This window comes from Leucoraja erinacea, chromosome 7, assembly GCF_028641065.1.
Source record: "Leucoraja erinacea ecotype New England chromosome 7, Leri_hhj_1, whole genome shotgun sequence".
In the NCBI taxonomy this organism is placed as follows: domain Eukaryota; kingdom Metazoa; phylum Chordata; class Chondrichthyes; order Rajiformes; family Rajidae; genus Leucoraja; species Leucoraja erinaceus.
The window spans coordinates 26,601,108-26,624,435 of NC_073383.1; the positions used below are offsets into that span (position 1 = coordinate 26,601,108).

The 23,328-nt window shown below is 42.7% G+C and overlaps 1 protein-coding gene across 3 annotated transcripts in view; it reads right to left on the reverse strand.

Annotated features, from left to right (window-relative positions):
• The window catches only part of kalrna (kalirin RhoGEF kinase a), a 584,657-nt gene that overhangs the window by 325,968 nt on the left and 235,361 nt on the right, over window positions 1–23,328 (reverse strand). For all 3 annotated transcript variants that reach the window (XM_055638050.1, XM_055638045.1, XM_055638046.1), the window contains exon 5: window positions 21,930–22,442. In XM_055638050.1, the coding sequence (XP_055494025.1) occupies window positions 21,930–22,442 (513 nt within the window). The remainder of the gene's footprint in view (window positions 1–21,929; window positions 22,443–23,328) is intronic.

Here is a 23,328-nt window from a genome sequence, read left to right on the forward strand (position 1 = left end):
AGCCCTCAATCGGCAATAATGGACAACATCCCCTCGCTCTGTGGTCCGTTCTAGCGAGCATTACATTTCACTCACTCCACTTTTTTTTTTAATTTTACTGTACCACATTTTGATTACTGTCAAGACTTGTGAAAGTAAGCACTGCCTGTTTGGTAAATCGATATGCATGTGAGCATTACTTGCTGTTACAGACAGCATGTGAGGTGAGAGTGAGACAAGTATTCAAAATCTTGCCGCTTCTGGTACTCCTTTAATTTTGGATGAACTACTAAATAGAAACATTTGGGACTCAAATCCAGATCTCTCTCACTGAATCCAAATCTAAAGCATCAGTGGAATTGATGCATAATGTTTCCTAGTATTAAGTTTAAATTTATTATGTCAGGTATAACCTGGAAAACTATCAATCATAACCGTATGAGCAATCCTAACCGTAATAAAGGCAATTCACTTTTACATCATCAAGTAATATGCTGCAGGCACAGGATCATTTAAAAATTATAGCATCGTAAAAGTTTATGGCACAAAGAAGGTAGCTCCTGAAGCAGTGCTTCCACACAGACCAAACAAGAGCCTCACTAATCCCACGTTTCAGCTCTCAAATCCATGGTTTTCATAAATTCAGAAATTATAGGAACAGAATTGGTCCATTCGGCCCATAAAGTCTACTCCACCATTCAATCACAGCTGATCTATCTTTCCCTGTCACCTCCAATCTCCTGCCATCTCCCCATAACCTCTGTCACCCGAACCACAGAAACATAGATACAAAGAAAATAGGTGCAGGAGTAGGCCATTCGGCTCTTCAAGCCAGCCACACCATTCAATATGATCATGGCTCATCATCTAAAATCAGTGCCTCATTCCTGCTTTCTTCCCATATCCCCCATATTCCTCTATCTGACTAGTGGGGTACCGTAAGGCTCAGTGCTGGGACCCCAGCTATTTACAATATATATTAATAATTTGGACGAGGGAATATTTAGGCAACATTTCCAAGTTTGCAGATGACACGAAGCTGGGGGGCAGTGTTAGCTGTGAGGAGGATGCTAGGAGGCTGCAGGGTGACTTGGATAGGCTGGGTGAGTGGGCAAATGCATGGCAGATGCAGTATAATGTGGATAAATGTGAGGTTATCCACTTTGGTGGCAAAAACAGGAAAGTAGACTATTATCTGAATGGTGGCCGATTAGGAAAAGGGGAGATGCAACGAGACCTGTGTGTCATGGTACACCAGTCATTGAAAGTAGGCATGCAGGTGCTGCATGCAGTGAAGAAAGCGAATGGTATGTTAGCATTCATAGCAAAATGATTTGAGTATAGGAGCAGGGAGGTTCTACTGCAGTGGTACAGGGTCTTGGTGAGACCATACCTGGAGTATTGTGTGCAGTTTTGGTCTCCTAATCTGAGGAAAGACATTCTTGCCATAGAGGGAGTACAGAGAAGGTTCACCAGACTGATTCCTGGGATGTCAGGACTTTCATATGAAGAAAAACTGGATAGATTCGGCTTGTACTCGCTAGAATTTAGAAGATTGAGGGGGCATCTTATAGAAACTTACAAAATTCTTAAGGGGTTGGACAGGCTAGATGCAGGAAGATTGTTCCCGATGTTGGGGAAGTCAAGAACAAGGGGACACAGTTTAAGGATAAGAGGGAAGTCTTTTAGGACCGAGATGAGAAAATCATTTTTTACACAGAGAGTGGTGAATCTGTGGAATTCTCTGCCACAGAAGATACTTGAGGCCAGTTCATTGGCTATATTTAAGAGGGAGTTAGATGTGGCCCTTGTGGCTAAAGGGATCAGAGGGTATGGAGAGAAGGCAGGTACAGGATACTGAGTTGGATGATCAGCCATGATCATACTGAATGGCGGTGCAGGCTCGAAGGGCCGAATGGCCTACTCCTGCACCTAATTTCTATGTTTCTATTCCGTTAGCCCCAAGAGCTAAATCGAACACTCTATTGAAAACATCGTGAATTGACCTCCACTGCCTTCTGTGGCAGGGAATTCCACAGATTCACAACTCTCTGGGTGAAAAGGTTTTTTCTCATCTCAGTCATAAATGGCCTACCGCTTATTCTTAAACCGAGACCCCTGGTTCTGGACTCCCCCAACATCGGGAACATTTTTCCTGCAGTCAAGCTTCTGTCAACCTCCGTTTGTAGGCATGGTCTATCCAAAATAATCCATGATACTCATAAACAATTTCATTAATTCTATTTAAATATAAAATCCTTCTTAATAATGTTCTGTGAATTTTTTAAATAGGAATCTTTGTTCAATTTTACACAATAAAGCTTCAGAACTGTCTCTCCTTTCAGTGCATTTCAACCATAGGTATCATATTTTTATGATGGCTTTGGGATGGCAATGTTGATCTTTCTAATCATAACCTACTGTGTCTGTGTACTGTGTGCTACACAGAAACATTGGGTCAGAATAGGACGACAATGATTTAATAAAATGAAATAGCTAATTACCCTATTTTCACATTATAGGAAATAATTTTATAGAATTAGTCTAATCGCCCAATAACTTTTTGTTTACATACAAAAGGTATAGACCAGACTGGTGTGACTATCCTGACATCATAGTAGTGTGGAAGAGGCGTAGAATCATATAGCATGGAAATAAACCTTTTGGCCCAACTTGCCCATGCAAATCAACATGCTCCATCTACAATAGGTCCATCTGATTTGTTTGACCCATATCGCTCTAAACCATGTATCTGTCTAAACATTCCTTAAACATTGTGATAGTACCTGGCTCAACTACCTCCTTTGGCAGCTCGTTCCATACACCTACCATCTTTTGTGTAAAAATGTTGTCCCACAGGTTCCTATTAAATCTTTCTCACCTCACTGTAAAATTACAATCCTCTGGTTCTCGATTCCCCTACTCTGGGCAAAAGACTCGGTGCATTCACCCCGTCTATTACTCTTATGATCTTGTACAACTCTATAAGATCACCCCTCATCCTCCTGCACTCAAAGGGAACTCCTACCTCGACAAGAACCTCATATCAACTCCTACCTCGACAAGAACCTCGACCCACTTCAGTTCTCTTACCACCACAACAGGTCAACGGTGGATGCGATCTCACTGGTTCTCCACTACGCTCTGGACCACTTGGACAACAAAACAATGTATGTCAGGCTGTTGTTCATAGACTACAGCTCGGCGTTTAATACCATCATCCCATCCAAGCTGGTTACCAGGTTGCGTTGCTCCTGGGCCTGGCCAAGCTGGCCATCAGCGAGTCATGGCGCCAGACGGTGGAGGGTTGTACCCGAGCCGGCTGCCTGCCCCTTTTCCGGGGTTACGTCCGTGCCCGGGTGGGGTTAGAAAGGGAATACGCCCTGTCCATGAGCACCGTGGGGGAAGTTCCGGGACCGCTGGGCTCTGCAGGGTGTTAAATGCATCCTTGACAAGGAGTGTAAGATAGCTGTATATAGTTTATTGTAGATCATGTGCACGTGCCTTTAATATAGTGACCTCACCACTACTAACCCACTCCCCATATCAGAAGTATAATTGCAACCTCCCCACCCATTGATCTCTCTCTAGCTCCGGTGACAGACCACGTACAGCTAGGGCAGCAACGGTTATGTGATAGTAATAAAAGTAGTAAAGACACAGTGTGTCCATGACTCTTCTTTACATTTATTAAGGATATTTGTTTGCATTGTATTATGGTGGTGTGTTCTGGTTTGTTTTATTGTAGTGTAATATTATTTTTTTAATAATTGAATACATTCTTTGACTAAAAAAATTTAAAAAGCTAGTTGCCAAGCTCACGGATCTGGGTCTCTGCGCATCTCTCTGCAATTGGATCCTCGACTTCCTAATCCACAGACCACCGTCTGTCCGTATTGGTGGAAATGTGTCATCCTCGATAACAATCAGCACGGGAGCACCTCAGCCCCCTGCTGTACTCACTCTATACTCATGACTGTGTAGCCAGACATAGTGCAAACTCCATCATCAAGTTCGCCGACGACACCACTATTGTGGGACGTATCACTGATGGTGATGAGTCAAGCTTGCCTCATCCCTCTCCCCACGTCTGCTGCTACTTGGTGACTTAAATATTCATATGGACTCCCCCACCTGCAAGCTCGCATCTGAATTCGCCTTTTTACTTGACAACTTCTCTCTCACTCAGCACGTCACCTTTCCCACCCATGAGAAAGGTCACATCCTTGATCTGGTCAGCTCCACAAATCAACCGGTACTCGACCTTCATCCATGCCTCTTCCCCCTCTCTGATCATAAGCTTATACGGTTCATCATCCCTTCTCTGACACCTCGCCCCCGCCTCCTCTGAGAAATCACCTTCCGTAATCTAAAATCCATCGATCCCCACCATCTCTCTGACCTGCTCTCCACCACTCTCCCCCTGGACTCAACCCCCATCTCACCTGATGTTCTCACAAACTATCTCAACTCCACCTTGTCTACCTCCCTTAACACTATGGCCCCCCTCAAAACAAGAACCCTAACTTTCAACACATCTTCACCCTGGTACACACCTGCACTTCGTAAGCTGAAACAGACTGGTCGCCGACTTGAACGACTCACAAATAAATCATCTCTCACAGTCCACCATGAAGCTTACAAACTCCACCTCACTGACTACAAATGTGCCCTCATTGCTGCAAAATCTGCCTACCTGTCCTCCATATTCACTGATCCCTGCCTAAACCACAGAACCCTCTTCTCCACAGTGGGCAACCTCCTCAAGCCGCGAGCCAACACTCTCCCTACCTCTACTCCGGATCTCTGCAACTCATTCCTCCACTTTTTTGCTGATAAAATCAGCACCATCTATCAATCTTTATCCCCTGTACCCGACTCCCCAGCATCTACTCCACCACCTACCAAGGCCCCTCCTTTCAATATCTCCACTGACCTCCTTACCCCTCCTCCACACTGCTTCCTCTCCCAGTTTGACCTGGTCACCCCTACTGAAATCTCCACACTCATCAGCTCTTCCAAACCCACTACCTGCTCCCTCGACTCTCTGCCCACTCCCCTGCTGAAGTCCTGCCTCCCCGTTCTCTGCCCCTACCTCACTAATCTCTTCAACTCCTCATTGTCCCAAGGAATTGTCCCCTCCACTTTCAAAACTGCTGCTGTTACACCAATCTTAAAGAAACCTGGTCTTGATCCCTCCTCTCTCATTAACTACTGCCCAATCTCAAACCTCCCCTTTCTTTCAAAAACCCTGGAGCGTATCGTTGAGTCACAACTTCATTCCCACCTCCTTGTGTATAACCTATTTGAACCCCTCCAATCTGGCTTTCGCCCCCTCCATAGCACAGAAACTGCTCTCCTCAAAGTCCTCAACGACCTCCTCACCTCTGCTGACACTTGTTCCCTCAACATCCTCATCCTCCTCGACCTGAGCGCAGCCTTCGATACAGTGAACCACAACATCCTGCTCACCAGACTCAAAGACCTCGGCATTGAAGGTTCTGCACTCAGCTGGCTCTGTTCCTACCTTTCCAACAGATCCCACTTCATCTCTCTCCACAACCACACCTCTGCTACAGCCACAGTCACCCAAGGCTCCGTACTCGGCCCCCTCCTCTTCATCATCTACATCCTCCCCCATGGTCAGATACTCCGCCACTTCAACCTGGACATCCACTGTTACGCCGATGACACCCAGATCTACCTCGGCACCAAATCTCCTCACAACCCCCCCCCCCTCTCCCATATCAACTCCTGTTTGTCATCTATAAAAACCTGGATGCAACATAACTTCCTCAAACTCAACAGCGATAAAACAGAATTCCTCCTCATAGGCTCCAAATCCACACTCAGCAAAATCAATAACCCCACTCTCACCATCGACAGCACCACTGTCTCCCCATCTCCCCAGGCCCGCAGCCTTGGCGTGATCTTTGATTCCACCCTCTCCCTTGAGCCTCACATCCGCCATGTCATTAAAACCTCCTTCTTTCACCTCCGCAACATCGCCAAAATTAGACCCTCTCTCACACCTCCCGCTGCTGAAAGACTCATCCATGCCTTCATCTCCTCCCGACTGGACTACTGCAACTCACTTCTCCTTGGCATCAGCTACACCTACATGAACCGACTCCAACTGGTCCAGAACGCAGCCGCCCGACTCATCACCCACACCAAATCCTGGCATCACATCACTCCAGTCCTCAAACAACTTCACTGGCTTCCAATCTCCCACCGGATCACCTACAAAATCCTGGTCCTCACCTACAAAGCCCTCCACCATCTGGCCCCCCCATATCTCACTGACCTCCTCTCCCCCTACCAACCCTCACGGTCCCTCAGATCCACATCAGCCGGTCTCCTCTCCATCCACAAGTCCAACCTCTGCAGTTTTGGGGACAGAGCCTTCTCCAGGGCAGCTCCCAGGCTCTGGAACTCCCTCCCCCAACTGATCTGCAATTCCGTGTCCCTCACCATCTTCCAGTCCCGCCTCAAGACCCATCTTTTCACCTCTGCCTATCCTTAGCCCCACGTCCCCCTCCCTTTTCATCTGTGCTTGAATTGCCTCATATTGTGTTTTGTATTGAATTTCTGTCTTTAATTTGTGTACTAGTCATGTCTCTACTATTTATTTCATTCCCCTTACATGTTTTTCCTCTACCTGCTAAATTTGTGTAAGGTGTCCTTGAGACTCTTGAAAGGCACCCATAAATAAAATGTATTATTATTGTTATTAAGTATAGAAGTGAGATCGACCAATTGACCAAATGGTGCCAGCACAACAACCTGGCTCTCAACACCAGCAAAACCAAGGAACTGATTGTGGACTTTGGAAGGGGTAGGATGGGGACCGACAATCCCATATATATCAACGGCGGAATAGGGTCAAAAACTTCAAATTCCTGGGCGTGCATATTTCTGAAGATCTTTCCTGATCCCAGCACACTGATGCAATTATAAAGAAGGCACATCAGCACCTCTATTTCCTAAGAAGATTATGGAGAGTCGGTATGTTAAGGAGGATTCTCTCGAACTTCTACAGGTGCAGAGTAGAGAGCATACTGACTGGCTGCATCGTGGCTTGGTTCAGCAACTTGAACGTTCAGGAGCGGAAAAGAATGCAGAAAGTTGTGACCACTGCCCAGTCCATCATCGGCTCTGACCTCCCCACCATCGAAGGGATCTATCGCAGTCGCTGCCTCAAAAAGGTGGCCAACATCATCAAAGACCCACACCATCCTGGCCACACACTCATCACTCCATTGCCATCGGGAACAAGGTGCAGGAGCTTGAAATCTGGAACATCCAGTTTCAGGAACAGCTTCCTCCCCACAGCCATCAGGCTTTTCAACACAACATCAAAAAAGCTCTGAATAATAACAGTCATTACTATTGCACTTTATCTGTTTATTTATTGTGTATATATATGGTCTATGGTTATATAGACACACTGAACCTTTATCTCCTGTTCTGTATTCTGTTTACATATTCTGTTGTGCTGCAGCAAACAAGGATTTCATTGTCTTATCTGGGACACATGACAATACAACTCTCTTGACTTGACTTGAAATAGGAATTTAACACATTCAGGTATGGATGTAAAGATAAAAGGTAGTTAACAGTTCATACATCCCACCATCTACCTGATCTATCATCAGTTCACATGAACAACGATTACTGCTCATTTAATTAAAGCTTCTCATTTACACTAATAAAACTACAATGGAGTTGCTGGCTGTAGGGCTATACGTATTCCAAAATTTTCCTTTGGTATTAATGAATTTTCTTCAGGAGCGATGAAACCGGCAATTGCAGATCAGTCCGATTAATTCCAGTGACACAAAATATTGTTGATACTGGAATATTGAGCAAACACACAAAGTGCAGGGTGAATTCAGCTGGTCAAGCAGGTCATCTGTGTAGGGAAATGGCCAGATGTGTTTTGGGGCCAGGACCTTAAAAAAAGTAAAGGAAAAGGGGGTGCAGAATAGAGAGTGGTTGACAATGAGCAGAAGGAGAGGGGAAAGGGAACTGAGAGGTGGGGGAAATGGGAGAAAGTTGTGAGCACAGGAGGAGATGGAATGGGAGATTAAAATACAGGGCAGATGAGAAGGGGTGGGTGTGGGGTGGGGGGGGGGGGGGGGGGGGGAGGTATCTGTAATTGGAAAATTCAATGTTCATGCCACAAAGTGCTGGAGTAACTCGACAAGTCAGGCAGCAACTCTGGAGGTGACGTTTTGGGTTGGGACCCTTCTTCGCAATTATTTGCAGTAAGGGGTGGAGGAGGGAAGAAAGCTGGAAGAGAGGAAGGGCAGGACAAAGCCTGGTGAGTGATAGGTTGAGTCAGGTGACAGGGGGGTGGTGTGATATCAGAGGGTTAGATTAAGGTTAGAGAAGTAAGAACAAAAGGTGTGAGAAAAGGATAAAAGTGTACAGATTGTGAAGGGAGAGGAAGGAAATACACCTATTGCTCGCCAAGTTTGGTCCTGCCCCTCCTTTCTTCCAGCTTCCTCCACCACCCCCCCACCCCACTACAATCAGCTTGAAGAAGGGTCCCAACCCAAAACATCACCGATCCATGTCCTCCAGAGATGTTGTCTGGCCTGCTGAGTTACTCCAGAGGTCCAAGGATACAGATGGATGAAAGGATGGAAGTTATAGAAGAATGGAGACACAAGGAACTGCAGATACTGGTTTACAAAAAAAGACAATAAGTATTGAAGTCAGTGGGTCAGGCAACATCTTTGGAGAACATGGATAGGTGACATTCGGGTTGGGTCTGAAAATGGGTCTCAACCTGAAACACCACCTATCCATGTTCTCCAGAGATGAGTTACTCCAACACTTTGTGTCATTTTTTTAAATTATAGAAGTTCTGGTTATTACTTTGCAAAAGCACTTTACATGCTGGAGAGCTGGAGAATAATAGATGTTGGGCCTATTATTCACACAATAGTTTGTAAAAATCAATTTAAAAAAAACACAAGGGACTGTTTCAGTACTTGAAAAGGAGGGGGGAAAGAATAACAGGCCCATGAAAGAGCAAGGAGCTCAGAGCTAATTAGATGTCTCTACCTAAATAATTGGCAGGAGTACAATGGCTCAAGTGGCTTCCTGCTGTGCTGTATAATTTATAGCACACTAATGTGTCAGGCCCTCCCTCTGAATTCACTGTGAAATAACTACGTTGCTACTCTAACATTATTATCATTAGTCTAACACCAGCCACAATATATTGGCCACATCCAAAGTGTATTGCACCGTAAAATAAGTTCTGCTACAAAATAGGTTGCATGAGGATGTCATGTTGAAGATGCGAGTGTAATCATGGTGCCACATGTAGTTTAGAAGGAAGCTTTCTAAAATGGCGCAATTATAATGTGAACGAGTTCTGAGCACTGAGACTCAACAAAATCCTGGTCTTCCTGGCAACCAACCTGACAAAAATCATGGTGCTGTGTTTCAGTTCATTGCAGGGCAGCATGGTGACGGAGCTGCAGAGCTGCGGCCTTATGGGCCTGTCCCACTTAGACGATTTTTCAGGTGACTGCTGAACATGTTGACATGTTGAAAAATTCACAGCAACCATAATGAGGCCACGACGAGTTCCGAGAATGCAGGAACTCCTCATAACTGTGGAGGCGACTCCCCGGAAACCACCCGCGAACATGTGGCGACCATGTGGCGACCACATAGTCTTCTACAGTCGCCTAAAAAGTCACCTAAATGGGATAGGCCCATAACAGCACCAGAAACCAGGGTTCGATCCTAACCATGGGTGCGGTCTGTACAGAGAATCTGTTTCTGTGCTGTATCTCTGAAAGAAAGTATTTAAAGATAAAATTGATGTTATGGATTGTTTGCTTATTGCGGGAATAGAAATGGAAATCAAGTATCTTCTATACGAGTAGTCAATTTGTGTCACCAGTTTAATGCTAGAATAGTTTGTTGAAAACTTTCCACCATCAATCACAAGGATGGCAATATGGTGCAGAGATGTTGCCTCATATATTATTATTGGTTACAATCTGAGGAGTATGATGATGCTACTGATTATGATATGCCAATGTACCAGCTAGCAACTGATCTTCTCCATAAAGACTTTGCCTATTGCTAGAAATTGTAATTTATTTACCTATCTGTTACGGATTTACAGCATATAATACAATAACATTAAAGTTCTGATCTTGAGAATATCACATTTTTGAATTTTCAAGGCAGTCTGGGTGTTTATTACTATTTCCGTCACAACGGTCAATTTTGTAATTAGCTACAATTAGGTAACTAACTATTTATATGTTTTAATTTCAGGTCATCCAAGTAAGATGTTTTATATTTGTTTCAGAATGCTTCAATCTATAATAAATGAAAATTTCATTCAGTTCTCTTAATCTTTAAGAAAGTTATGGGCTTTTGACGGTCCTCGATCACAGCTTTTGTGTTAAGTCAATGGAAAAGCAATAGGGAACAAGATGCTAATTTCCGAGTATGAAAATAGCCATAACTTTTTTAATACTGAAGATATGAAAGTGAATTAGGTGTTAAATTAAAGTTATTTTTATGCTTTATCTGATGGAATATATTGCACACTTGATTTTTAAAATCTCAAAATTTTGTAACATTGCTATATAACACTGCTCAATCTATCCCTACAGCTCATGCCCTCGAGTCCTGGCAACATTCTTGTAAATCTTCTCTGCACCCTTTCCAACTTAACATCTTTCCCATAACAGGGTGAACAAAATTGAACACATAACTCAATGTGGCCTCATCAACGTTCTCCATTATCCAGAACTAAATTGCCTGTACTGTAGGTGGGTGGGTGGTAAAACTGAAGGGAATGTAGGGAGAATAGGTTACAGGAAAAAAAACAATGGGGCAATGGGATTATTCTGTATGTTGGCATAGACTCGCTGGGCTGAATGGCCTCATTGCATGTCCTAATCCAGAATGTACGTCCAGAATGTACGTCATTTAGCCATAAACTTGGAAACTGCTACAGCCTTAATGAAAAATCAATAGCAAAGCAGCTCAAGGTTTTTTGGTTGAGTGATAAATTGTCTTATTGACATAGGTATTTGATTTGCAGTGGGGAGTCCTGATAGCCACATGGCTTTCATCAGTAATATTTTGTGAGCTGGTGAAACTTGATAAGCAGTAAAATTTATTTGCACTTCTCAGCTGACGTCTTCCTCTCGATGAGCCTGTGCTTCTCGTGTTTCCCTTGGGAAACATGGCATGGGTCAGTCGCCTTAGACAGAGCAGGTCTGTAGGCTGGCTAACTAACCAGCGACCCCAAATGTGGTCTAAAAAGATCCAGTTGCACAGAAGCGTTGTTTGTAGTGACCTTTGCAACACAGGAAGAATCACAAAGTCTTTAAAATTGCCAGTTAATCTGCCTGATCCAGACTGCATGCCTCCGCCACTTATATTTAGTGCAGTTGAGACGTCAAGGAAAAACTCCCCAGACCATACTCGGATAGAAATTTCCATGAGTATCGTTTTGTGTAGTGTAGTGTAGTTTAGAGATACAGCATGGAAACAGGCCCTCCAGGCCATCAAGTCCACACTTCTTCTCCCAACACATTAGGGGTAATTTACCTACAAACTTGCATGTCTTTGGGATAGGGGAAGAAACAAGAGCAGCCGGAGGAAACCCATGTGATCACAAGGAAAACATGCAAACTTCACAAAACATCACCTGAGGTCAGGATTGAATCTGGCTCTCTGGTGCTGTTAGACTGTGAACTTAGAAACATATAAAATAGGTGCAGGAGCAGGCCATTTGGCCCTTCGAGTCAGCACCACCATTCATTGTGATCATGGCTGATCATCCACAATCAGTAACCCGTGCCTGCCTTCTCCCCATACTCCTTGATTCTGCTATCCCCTGGAGCTCTATCTAACAGTCTTTCAAATTCATCTAGTGAATTGGCCTCTACTGTCTTCTGTGGCAGAGAATTCCACAAATTCACAACTTTCTGGGTGAAAACGTTTTGTCTCATCTCAGTTTTAAATGGCCTCCCTTTTATTCTTGGGCTGTGGCCCCCGGTGCTGGACTCACCCAGCATTGGGAAAATTTTTCCTTCATCTAGCTTGTCCAGTCCTTTTAGAATTTTATATGTTTCTATAAGATTCCCCCTCATCCTTCTAAATTCCAGTGAATTTAGGCCTTCTTTCTTCAGGCCTCTTTGGACCTCCACAAATTGACATTTCCACAAATTGACATTTCCACAAATTGACATTTCCACAAATTGACTTTAACTAAATCATGCAGCTTATTATTTGTGAAAAAGGTCAAAGAGACATCCTCCTCTCAGTTTAATTAAATAAAATATAATTGTATCCCAGTAATTCGATCTTAGAAATGTTATCACAATGTTTTCATATGCAGTGTGATGAAAGACTTGTGGGCCTGCCCCACAGGCAGCTTTTTAGGCGACTGCAGGAGACTATGCAGTCGCAACATGGTCGGCACATGTTCACGGGTGGTTGCCGGGGAGTCGCCTTCCTGGTCGTGAGGAGCACCCGTATTCTGGGAACTAGTCGAGGCCTCATTATGGTAATCGCAAATTTTTCAACATGTTGAAAAATTAGTGGCAACTAGAATGAAGCCGCCATGGAGAGTAGCGAGAATTCTCGTGCTGTAGGTGGGTCGCCAGGAGTTCCTAGTGGATTGCCAGGAGGTCGAAGGTTCTCGTAGTTTCTTGTAGGTTGTAGCAGGTGCTGACCGGTGAATTTCATTGGCTTATTGGGGAAAAAACACGCAAGCAGTAGTTTTCAGAACCAAGGATAACCGACCGGTTATCCGAAGTCCACCGAACTTCACAGCCGTGTATCTCTGGCTTCTTAAAAGTTGGCTGGCTTCTATAAAGATGCCTCCACTCCTTCTCCCTCCTTCTTCCCCCCCCCCCCCACCAAGGACTTACCGTACACTGTGCTTCAGCCGTCTTTATTACAGCGTCAACCTTCCAGTTCATCGCGGTGTATGTCTTTATCACCTTGGCTTTGCACCGTGTGAATTTCAGACAACGCTCCCCCTGCTTGCCCTATCCCCTGCCTGCGATGTGTCTGTGTGTGTGTGTGTTCCACTCTGACAGTCGCTGTTCCAGTTGCCGGTTTTTCAGGCGACTGCCAGCAACTTGACAGTCGCAGGCAGTCGCCTGAAAAATCGCTTAAGTGGGACAGGCCCATTATGAGTTTTGAGACATGACTGGATACTTTGTCAAACAGTCATGTACTTTGAAATTGTTGATCCCTCCACGTATGGTGTACAAAGCCATTGAAACTGCTGAGCACACATAGCGAGGTCAGGAGGCATATAATACTTCTCAGATGGAATTCATGCAACACTTTACCACCACCTCCACCAATTCCCACACCCCACCCTGCTGCATACATGAATTTCTGGTATTGAACAATGAAGGGGGGTGGGGGGGGGTCATAATGGCACAAAGGTAGAGTTGCTGCCTCTCAGCGCCAGCAACCCGGGTTCGGATCCTGACTATGGGTGCTGTCTGTATGGAGTTAGTACGTTCCCCATGTAACCGCGTGGGTTTTATCCGGATGCTCTGGTTTCCTTCCACATTCCAAAGACGTATAGGTTTGTAAGTTAAATGGCTTCGGTAAAATTGTTAAATTGTTCCTAGTTTGTAGGGACATTAGTTACATTATGGTGATCGTTGTGTGGCATAGACTCAGTAGGCCAACAGTCCTGTTTTAGCATTTTAAAGTCTTCAGCACTGTGTTGAAGGCTTCTTTGGTATTAGTTAATCACGCTATTCTAGCTGGATTAATGCCAGGAAGAACAAGACTTTGATCTTTCCGAAGGTATATTCAAGGAACTGTCACTAATCCCAGCCCTGATTCTGATCATTTCCACCAGGATTAAACAACCATACCATGATTATCACACTCAGACATTCATTCCAAATGTAACTTGAACTCTCAATACCAATCATCTTCTCAACTGTGGCTGTTATTGGCTGACCCTCAATCATCAACTCTAATTCTTCTATCAACTCCCCAACTGACATGTAGCTCCAAATGAATGCCCTTAGAACTTCTCTCTCACCACCCTCCTCTGACATCACCCGATGCTCTTTCATCATCCACTCCTTAGCTTACTCGCTCTTCATTGCTTACTGTGTGCAATGTTGGGTGATCATAAAGGATTAGCCTATGTGTGAGTCTGCAGGCCCCATATTAACTGCACTAGAATATCCAGCTAGTTCAGTGAGACTTAGTACTGTGGAGATTATAAAACACGCTAAGAATGTAGAAAAGTAAAATTACCGTAAGGTGTTTAATGTGGCATAGTGGTGCAGCCAGTAGAGCCGCTCTAACAACACCAGAGACCCGGGTTCAATCCTGACCTTGGGTACTGTCTTTGTGGAGTATGCACGTTCTCCCTGTGACTATGTGGTTTTCTCCAGTTTCCTTGAGCATTCCAGACATACGAGTTTGGAGGTTAATTGGCCTCTGCAAATTGTCAAATTTCACTACACCAATTGGTGTATGTGACAATAAATGTCCTTTGTCATTTGTGTGTAGGGCGTGTATGAGAAAGTGGGAATAACATAGAACTAGTGTGAATGAGTGATCGATGGTCGGCGTGGACTCTGTGGGCCTATTTCCATGCTGTATCTCTGAACTAAACTAACTAAACCAGAGTAAACTAGACTAAACTAGACTAAACAGAAAACAGAGAGAGAGATAAAAAAATATGACAGATTAGTTTCAATAGACAATAGGTACACGAGTAGGCCATTCCGCCCTTCGAGCCAGCACCGCCATTCAATGTGATCATGGCTGATCATCCCCAATCAGTACCCCGTTCCTGCCTTCTTCCCATATCCCCTGACTCCACTATCGTTAAGAGCCCTATCTAGCTCTCTCTTGAAAGTATCCAAAGAACCGGCCTCCACCGCCCTCTTAGGCAGAGAATTCAACAGACTCACAACTCTCTGTGAGAAAAAGTGTTTCCTCTTCTCCGTTCTAAATGGCTTACCCCTTCTTCTTAAACTGTGGCCCCTGGTTCGGGACTCCCCAACATCGGGAACATGTTTCCTGCCGCTAGCGTGTCCAAATCCTTAATAATCTTATATGTTTCAATAAAATCCCCTCTCATCCTTCTAAACTCCAGAGTATACAAGCCCAGCCGCTCCATTCTCTCAGCATATGGCAGTCCCGCCATCCCGGGAATTAGCCTTGTAAACCTACGCTGCACTGCCTCATTAACACAAATGTCCTTTCAAATTAGGGAACCAAAACTGCACACAATACATAGATACATAGAAAATAGGTGCAGGAGTAGGCCATTCGGCCCTTCGAGCCTGCACCGCCATTCAATATGATCATCCAACTCAGTATCCCGTACCTGCCTTCTCTCCATACCCCCTGATCCCTTTAGCCACAAGGGCCACATCTAACTCCCTCTTAAATATTCAAATATTAAATACTCCAGGTGTGGTCTCACTAGGGCCCCATATAACTGCAGAAGGACCTCTTTGCTCCTATACTCTACTCCTCTTGTTATAAAGGCCAACAATGCCATTCACTTTCTTCACTGCCTGCTGTACCTGCATGCTTACTTTCATTTCCACAAATAAATAAGAGCATGTTTATTTTAAGAGATTCTGTAAAACAATTACACCTCACCTGCTCATTATATGGATGAATCCAGTTGGGGCTAGCCCTTACTCCAATCCTAACTTTCTTCATAGGGTTACATTTCACCAAATCTACCTATGAATTGAGAATGGTAAATGCCTGAAGCTTGATTCTCTGAACCATAAATCAAAGAACTGAATATGTTGCAGCTCCAGCAAAACCATAGGAAATGCTTCTTCGACCAGAACATGTTACAAAATATATAGATATTTTTTTGAGTTTACAGTTCCAATCATTACCAGGTTCAGAAGGTGTGCAGAAAATCCATTTACTGCTGAGGAACTAATTCTATCATTGTTTACTAGTGACACATGAGAGATAAAAGGTAAATATATTTGACAATGGAATGTCACTCCATGACATTTTAATCTAATGCCTCACAGCTTTGACTCCAGGGACACCAGGGTGAGTCAATATTTAGTACACACGTCCACAATGAGTTACATCAGAATCAATAAATACTAATCTTACTCAAAAAACCCCATTCATGTCATCCACAGTTGATCCACATTACTAACAGTGGTGCAGCGGTAGAGTTGCTGACTTACAGCGCAGAGATCCGGGTTCGATCCTGGCTACGTGCGCTATATGTACGGAGTTTGCATATTCTCCAATGTGACCATGTGAGTTTTCTCCGGGTGCTCTGGTTTCCTCTCACACTCAGAAGACATGCGGGTTTGTTGTTTAATTGGCTCTTGTAAATCGTCCCTAGTGTGTAGGACTGAGCTAGTGTGCGGGTGATCGTTGGTTGGCGTGGACTTGGTGGGCCAAAGGGCCTGTTTTCACACTGTATCCAAACTAAACTAAACTCAGAGTCCGAGAATCCCGATTAATATGCCATAATTCTGAATTTGGTTAAAAAAAATAGGAAATAAAAAGATGAAGGAAACATGTAAAAATTGACAAAAGGGCATCTGCCTTGTTGTGAAACCAACTGTTTTGCCAATATCCTTTCAGGAAAGAAACATGTGTTCATGCTGGTTTAACTCATATACAGTATATGATTACAATACCACATGGTTGAATGACTCCAAGTAGCCTGAAGAGCTATTTAATTCCAGCAGAATCACACAAACTAGTTACAGTTTAGTAACTTAAGTCTGAAGAAGAGTTTCGGGCCGAAGCATTGCCTATTTCCTTCGCTCCATCGATGCTGCCGCACCCACTGAGTTTCTCCAGCACTTTTGTCTACCTTACAGTTTACTGACACTTATTTTTTGCAGAATAGGCAATGAGTATTGACCCAGCCAGCAACATGCACAGGCTAAAAACTAATTAATATAAAGGGAACTGCTTTACATTTCTTGTTTAACCAAGAGAAGAACATGTAAGATCACAGAAACAACAGAAAGTTGGAACACTTGTTTTGATCCTTCAAGTCCATGAGCGGGCGGATGTAAAAAATTCCCTTGTACCTATTTCTCCAAGTTGCATTCATTCCCACCTCCCAGGATGTGTGAATACAATAAGTGTGGCATGGTCCTGCAGAGATTAATGAGGCTGCGTACAGCACCAGGGACTGGTGATTCATCCTGACCTCATGGCTTTCCTCATGGGTGCTCTAGTTTCCTCCCACATCCCAAAGATGTGCCGGTAGGTTAACTTGCAACTGTAAATTCATTTTTTTATTGTAGATTAGCGGTAAAGATAATCAAAGGGGAGTGGGTTAACACGTGGGTGATAGAAAGTGAGACAGGAAAATAAGGGAAGCAAAAATGAGAGTTATAAGATTGTTCCCATGGGAGTTGATATGGACCCAATGGGCCAAAAAGCTTCCTCTCGCTTTGTCACAGGCAGAAGACCCAAATTTGCAAGTACTGAGGTATAACACAATAATTTTCCCATAGGAAGTCAAACAAAGAAGTCAGTCTCAATCAATAGATAGAGATTTAATGTTAACAATATGACTACCTGCAGCATTAGGTTAGTAATTCGGACTATGTTGCTCAGATAAGAATGTGTGTAGAAGACAAAGGTAATTGGATGAAAGAGATTCCTACAACTACAAAGATTTCCTATAGATTTGAGGATATTATACTTTGTCTATGGAACTGATGCGCCACAATACTGATAACTATATTCTGCACCCTGTATCTTCCTCTTTGCTCTACTGATTTTATTTGAGTTTGGCTTGAATGTATTTGTGTACAGTGTTATCTGATTTGATTGGATAGTTGGCAAAACAAAGCTTTTCACTGTACCTCAGTACACATGACAACGGTAGACCTACACCTAAATCTAATAAAGGATTAATCATGATCTTACACATTGGGGGCCATGTGGCTTTGATTCTAATAACTGAATTAACTGAAAATAAGATCAGTTAATCAGTTAAGTAACTGTAAATAAATTAACTTATGATTTAATTAAAATTAAAATTTAAATTCGATTTTTAAATTACTACAAACAGTAACGTTGACCACACAACTATTACACAGTTATATCACTCCATCTCGTTTATCAATGCATTTTAGAAAAGGAAAATTGTTGTTCTATCCAATCTCATTAATATCCTTTGAAATAAAAACCTAGCAAGCCATATTTATTCACTCTTAATTGCCCAATTGGCCGACCCTATGATTATGAAAGAGGGTTTGTCCTAGCCTAGAATGACAGAAGTCGATTACACAAAACATTAATACCATCAAAAACAAGTGGGAGTTTTGTTTAGATACAGTGTGGAAGCAGACCCTTCGGCTCACCCAGTCCGTGATCACCCATAGCGATCACCCATGGACTAGTTCTATCCTACACACGAGGGACAATCATAGGTTATGTAGAGTTATTTGAAGAGAATTCGACCATAAAAGTCAGGATATAACAATAGACAATAGGTGCAGAAGTAGGTCATTCCGCCCTTCGAGCCAGCACCGTCATTTAATGTGATCATGGCTGATCATCCCCAATCAGTACCGCGTTCCTGCCTTTTCCCCATATCCCCTGACTTCGCTATTTTTAAGAGCCCTATCTAGCTCTCTCTTGAAAGCATCCAGAGAACCTGCCTCCACCACCCTCTGAGGCAGAGAATTCCACAGACTCACAACTCTCTGTGAGAAAAAGTGTTTCCTCGTCTCCGTTCTAAATGGATTACTCCTTATTCTTAAACTGTGGCCCCTGGTTCTGGACTCCACCAACATCGGGAACATATTTCCTGTCACTAGCGTGTCCAAACCCTTAACAATCTGATATGTTTCAATGAGATGCCCTCTCATCCTTCTAAACTCCAGAGAGTACAAGCCCAGCCGCTCCATTCTCTCAGCGTATGGCAGTCCCGCCATCCCGGGAATTAACGCTGCACTCCCTCAATAGCAAGAATCTACGCTGCACTCCCTCAATAGCAAGAACTGTAAATTGTAACGTGGAAGCAAGCTTTTAAGTCACCAATAAATAAAATGATTGTTCGTGAACATACTTATTAATACATTTGGGAATGCCAAGTTTCAATGTACAGTACGCATGACCTGTCAAAACAGTCAGACTAAAAATGCACTAAAGAGAACAGGAAAATAAATGAAAAAATATTTTAGAGAATTTAGAAATAATAATAAATGTATTATTCCATCACAGCTTACAGTCTAAAGGCTTGTTGTTGTGTTAAAATATTTAAGTTATAATAACACAGCAAGCTACAATTAAAGTGCAGAATGCTCGACATGTTATTTGGGTTAGTACTTAAACTTGCATGTAGAGCCTTGCAACTACAGAGGTACCATGTATTTGATGAGATGTTACATAAATGTCTTGACTAGCTGTTTAACTAGACTTAAACAATTCTGATATCAGATGCATTGAAATGTCACTTTACGTTATGTGGCAAAGACTTGCAGTGGAGACGGCACTATCATCTTTATGAACTAAAGGCCTACTCGGTAAAAATATTAATGGTGGTAATCAAAGGCACAAGGAGAATTTTGTCAATAAATCTAACCACACAATTATGAAAGGTGTATTTGGAAATTCTGGATTTCCCATGGGAACCTATATCACTATTCCAAGGTTTCTTCTAATCTGTACATAAAAGGAAAGATGTTAAGAAATAAAACAAAAACTGACCCTGACCTTTCATATCTTCATTATCTTAAAAGGTTTGCTTCATTATTAAAAATATCAATCATCTAGGGCGAAATGACAACCAAAAGAATTTTGATTGAAGCAGAAAATTAGAAAATCACATCATTTCTCATTTGAAAAAGTTTCATTTTCACCTTTCCTCAAGGCATTCATTTTCCTATCTATTCATTATAACATAACAAATTTATTGTCAGAATTATAACATTTAACCAGCTTATTTGCACTAGAAGTGATAAAAAGTGATAAATAGATTATGAAGCCAAAATATGCCAAAAGAAGTGTGAGAATATGTCTCTTTATGGTTGTAAGATGCGATTATTCTGAAAAACTAAATTGAATATTAGAATCATATGCATAATAGACTTGCTTTTTTTTCATTCTGGTTAAGCTGGAAAGAATGCAGTAAAGATTTACGAGGATGTTGTCAGGATTCGAGGAACTAAGCTATAAAGAGATGTGGAGAGGCTAGGTCTTTATTCTTTAGAACATTGCAGACGGAGAAATTATCTTATAGAGGTGTACAAGAATATGATCGGATGAACGCACTTGGTCTATGATCCAGGATTGGGGTTATCAAGAATTAGAGGGCATTGGTTTAAGATGAGAGGGGAAAGATTGAATAGGAACCCGAGTGGCAACTTTATCACCTGACATGGTACATACCACCACCTATTTAATTTTAATTTCTAAAATTCCTTTGTCAAGTAATTTTAGAAATTATGTAATGGTTGGTATCTTTAGGGAGGTACAGCATAGAAACAGGCCCTTCGGCCCACTGACCATCAATGACTCGTTTACACGCTCGTTCTATTCATTCCAACACACTAGTGTCAATTTATAGAGAGCTAATTAACCTATAAGCTCTCACATCTTTGGGATGTGGGAGGAAATTGGAGCACCCAGAGGAAACCCATGCGGCCACAGGGAAAACGTGCAATCTCCACACAGACAGCACCCGAGGTCAGGATCAAACTCGGGTCTCTGGCGCTGCGAGGCAGCAGCTTTACCCACTGCACCAAGCAAGCGACACCCATTTGCTGCACCAACCAATTAAAATTGAATCTGAATCTGACCCGGGACTGTGGATCAGATGAGTCAAAAATGAATGCTATCTTTTTTAAACATTTCTTCCTGATGTGTCATTAACCCTCAATTACAACAACATTACAAAGACTTTGCGTTCATTTATACCAATGGTAAGAACAGAATAAATATGCCTGTAATTAAATGTGATCTAGGAAGCATAATGCCAAACCAAAAAATATAGTTCTGTATATTTGACAGTTAATGGTGAATAGAATGAGAGTTAAGAATGGCATGTTATAGGACATTAATGCAATAGTAATCTTTATTTTGTATAACTATTTATTGCAATGCGGTACTGCAATGCTTCAGTACAGAAGCATTATAAAGATCTATCAGTGTGCCACACATCTGAAACCTGTTACAGTCAATGTTGTCACAAAACTTCTAAATGGGACACCATGTAATTTGAACATTACTGAAAAAAACATGCAGTAAATAGTAATATCTTGCATGTGTAAAGATTAAAAAATGGTGAAAATCATACAATCAAACAAATTCTGAGATGATACACTGTGCAACCATGACACAGGCTCCAAAACATTATTTTTTTCCTTAGTTTTATTTTAAGACCGCAACATTCATTAAAAACTCCCTGCTCAATTACTAAGTGAATGGATAGGTTAATGAAATTAAAATCAATGATAAAAAAGTTTAGAAATAGAAGTCAGAGGGAAGGAAGATTTGAATAATTTCAATCTGTTAAGAACCAAAGCAAAGTATAATTTGTTACTTGCACAGAGTAGAAAATTAAACACATGTGATTCTGTTGCGTTCTATACTGCCACGCATGAAGGAAAATGGAAGTTACACACAATGTCCTCCACAATGTTTGGGACAAAGACCCATCATTTATTTACATGTGATTTTTTCTATTACATATCTCAAATTGTGGATGACAGAGACAAATAAATAAATGAAGGGTACACAAAATTGCTGGAGAAACTCAGCGGGTGCAGCAGTATCCATGGAGCGAAGAAAATAGGCGACGTTTCGGGCCGAAACCCTTCTTCAAACAAAATAAATGAAGGGTCTTTGTCCCAAACATTATGGAGAGCACTGTACATGACAGAGGGTGGTGGGGCAGGAATGATAAATTAAAGAATAAATGGATGAAATCTTACCTTTTCTGCATCTTGCTCAAAGAGCCGCAGTTGGAAGCATTGATCTAACTTCAGTTTCCTTACGTGCCACATTTGATGTAAGTGCTGTCTCGTTGAGTGCAGCTTATCCAACAGACTGGTGATCTTTGGCACGACACTTTGAAAATCGGCGCTGCCAGATATGCAATTCTTTCCAGAGAAGCCGTCACTGCATCTTATACACTGCAGCAACCTTTGCCCCTCATGGTCCAGTTCTTCCACAGGGGCTTTGATGACCTTCTTCTTCAATTGCGTATGCTCGTCAATTAACTTGCGCGAACCTTCAACATCCATGGGAAACTCCTTCCGGGCCAACATCTCCTGTAGGTCTTCTAGTCTGGACAGCAGATGCACAGCACTGCTAATGAACTCTTCCAGGGCCAGCCGAAGCTCAATCCACTCATCATGATTATACTCCAGTGTGCCATCAAATTCTTCAGTCAGTTGGGAAGGATCCACTAATTTGGAAAGTCCTTCCACAGATACCATACTTGTCTGAAAAGGGATATTTCAATGCAACAAGATAAATATCAGGAAAGACATTGAAAACACTGCACAATTGCCCCATCTCCACCAAAGGTTATCAGGAATGATTCAAAACCATTTTTTAAAATACTGTTTATGGAGTCCATTTAAGTAATGGGTGACACAGTGGCACAGTAATAGAGTTGCTGCCTTACAGCGCCAGGGGCCTGTGTTCGATCCTAACTACAGGTGCTGTCTCTACAGTGTTGGCACATTCTCCCTGTGACCACGATGGGTTTTCTCCGGGTGTTCCGGGTTCCTCCCACATTCCAAAGGCATGCAGGTTGATAGGTGTATTGGTTTCTATAAAAATTGTCCTCAGTGTGCTTGCTCCAACTGGTGTGAATGATGATTGTTGGTCGGCATGGACTTAATGGGCCAATGGGCCTATTTCCACACAGCATCTCTAAACTGAACTAATTACAGAGGGAGTATTCAGCTTAGTGTTTAGGAATCTAAAGTACATGTTGCACTCCTCAATCACCAGGAAGGCTCATGCGCAGCTGTACCATCAGCTGGCCATCTCTCTGGTGAACGTTTTTTCTGCTTGAGGTAACCTGCCGATCATCACACAGTTCTTAGAACCCTAGTAACGATCGCAATTTGCTGGAAGCTCTGGGTCAAATTCAGAGCTCCTAGGTATGCATTTAACTGAAAGGTGTTTGCGTGTTCATACATGTTCATGCATGCTTAGACCTTCAGGCGGATTTCCCTACATGAGCGCAGTGAACACACACATTTTTTATTTTAGTGCGTTCGAATGCTTGGTCTGGAAGGATTGCCTGCATTTTTTTAATTTCTGGGCTTCATTTCAATCCCACTAACTTTCTCTTGGAAATAAATGGGAAACAAGTTC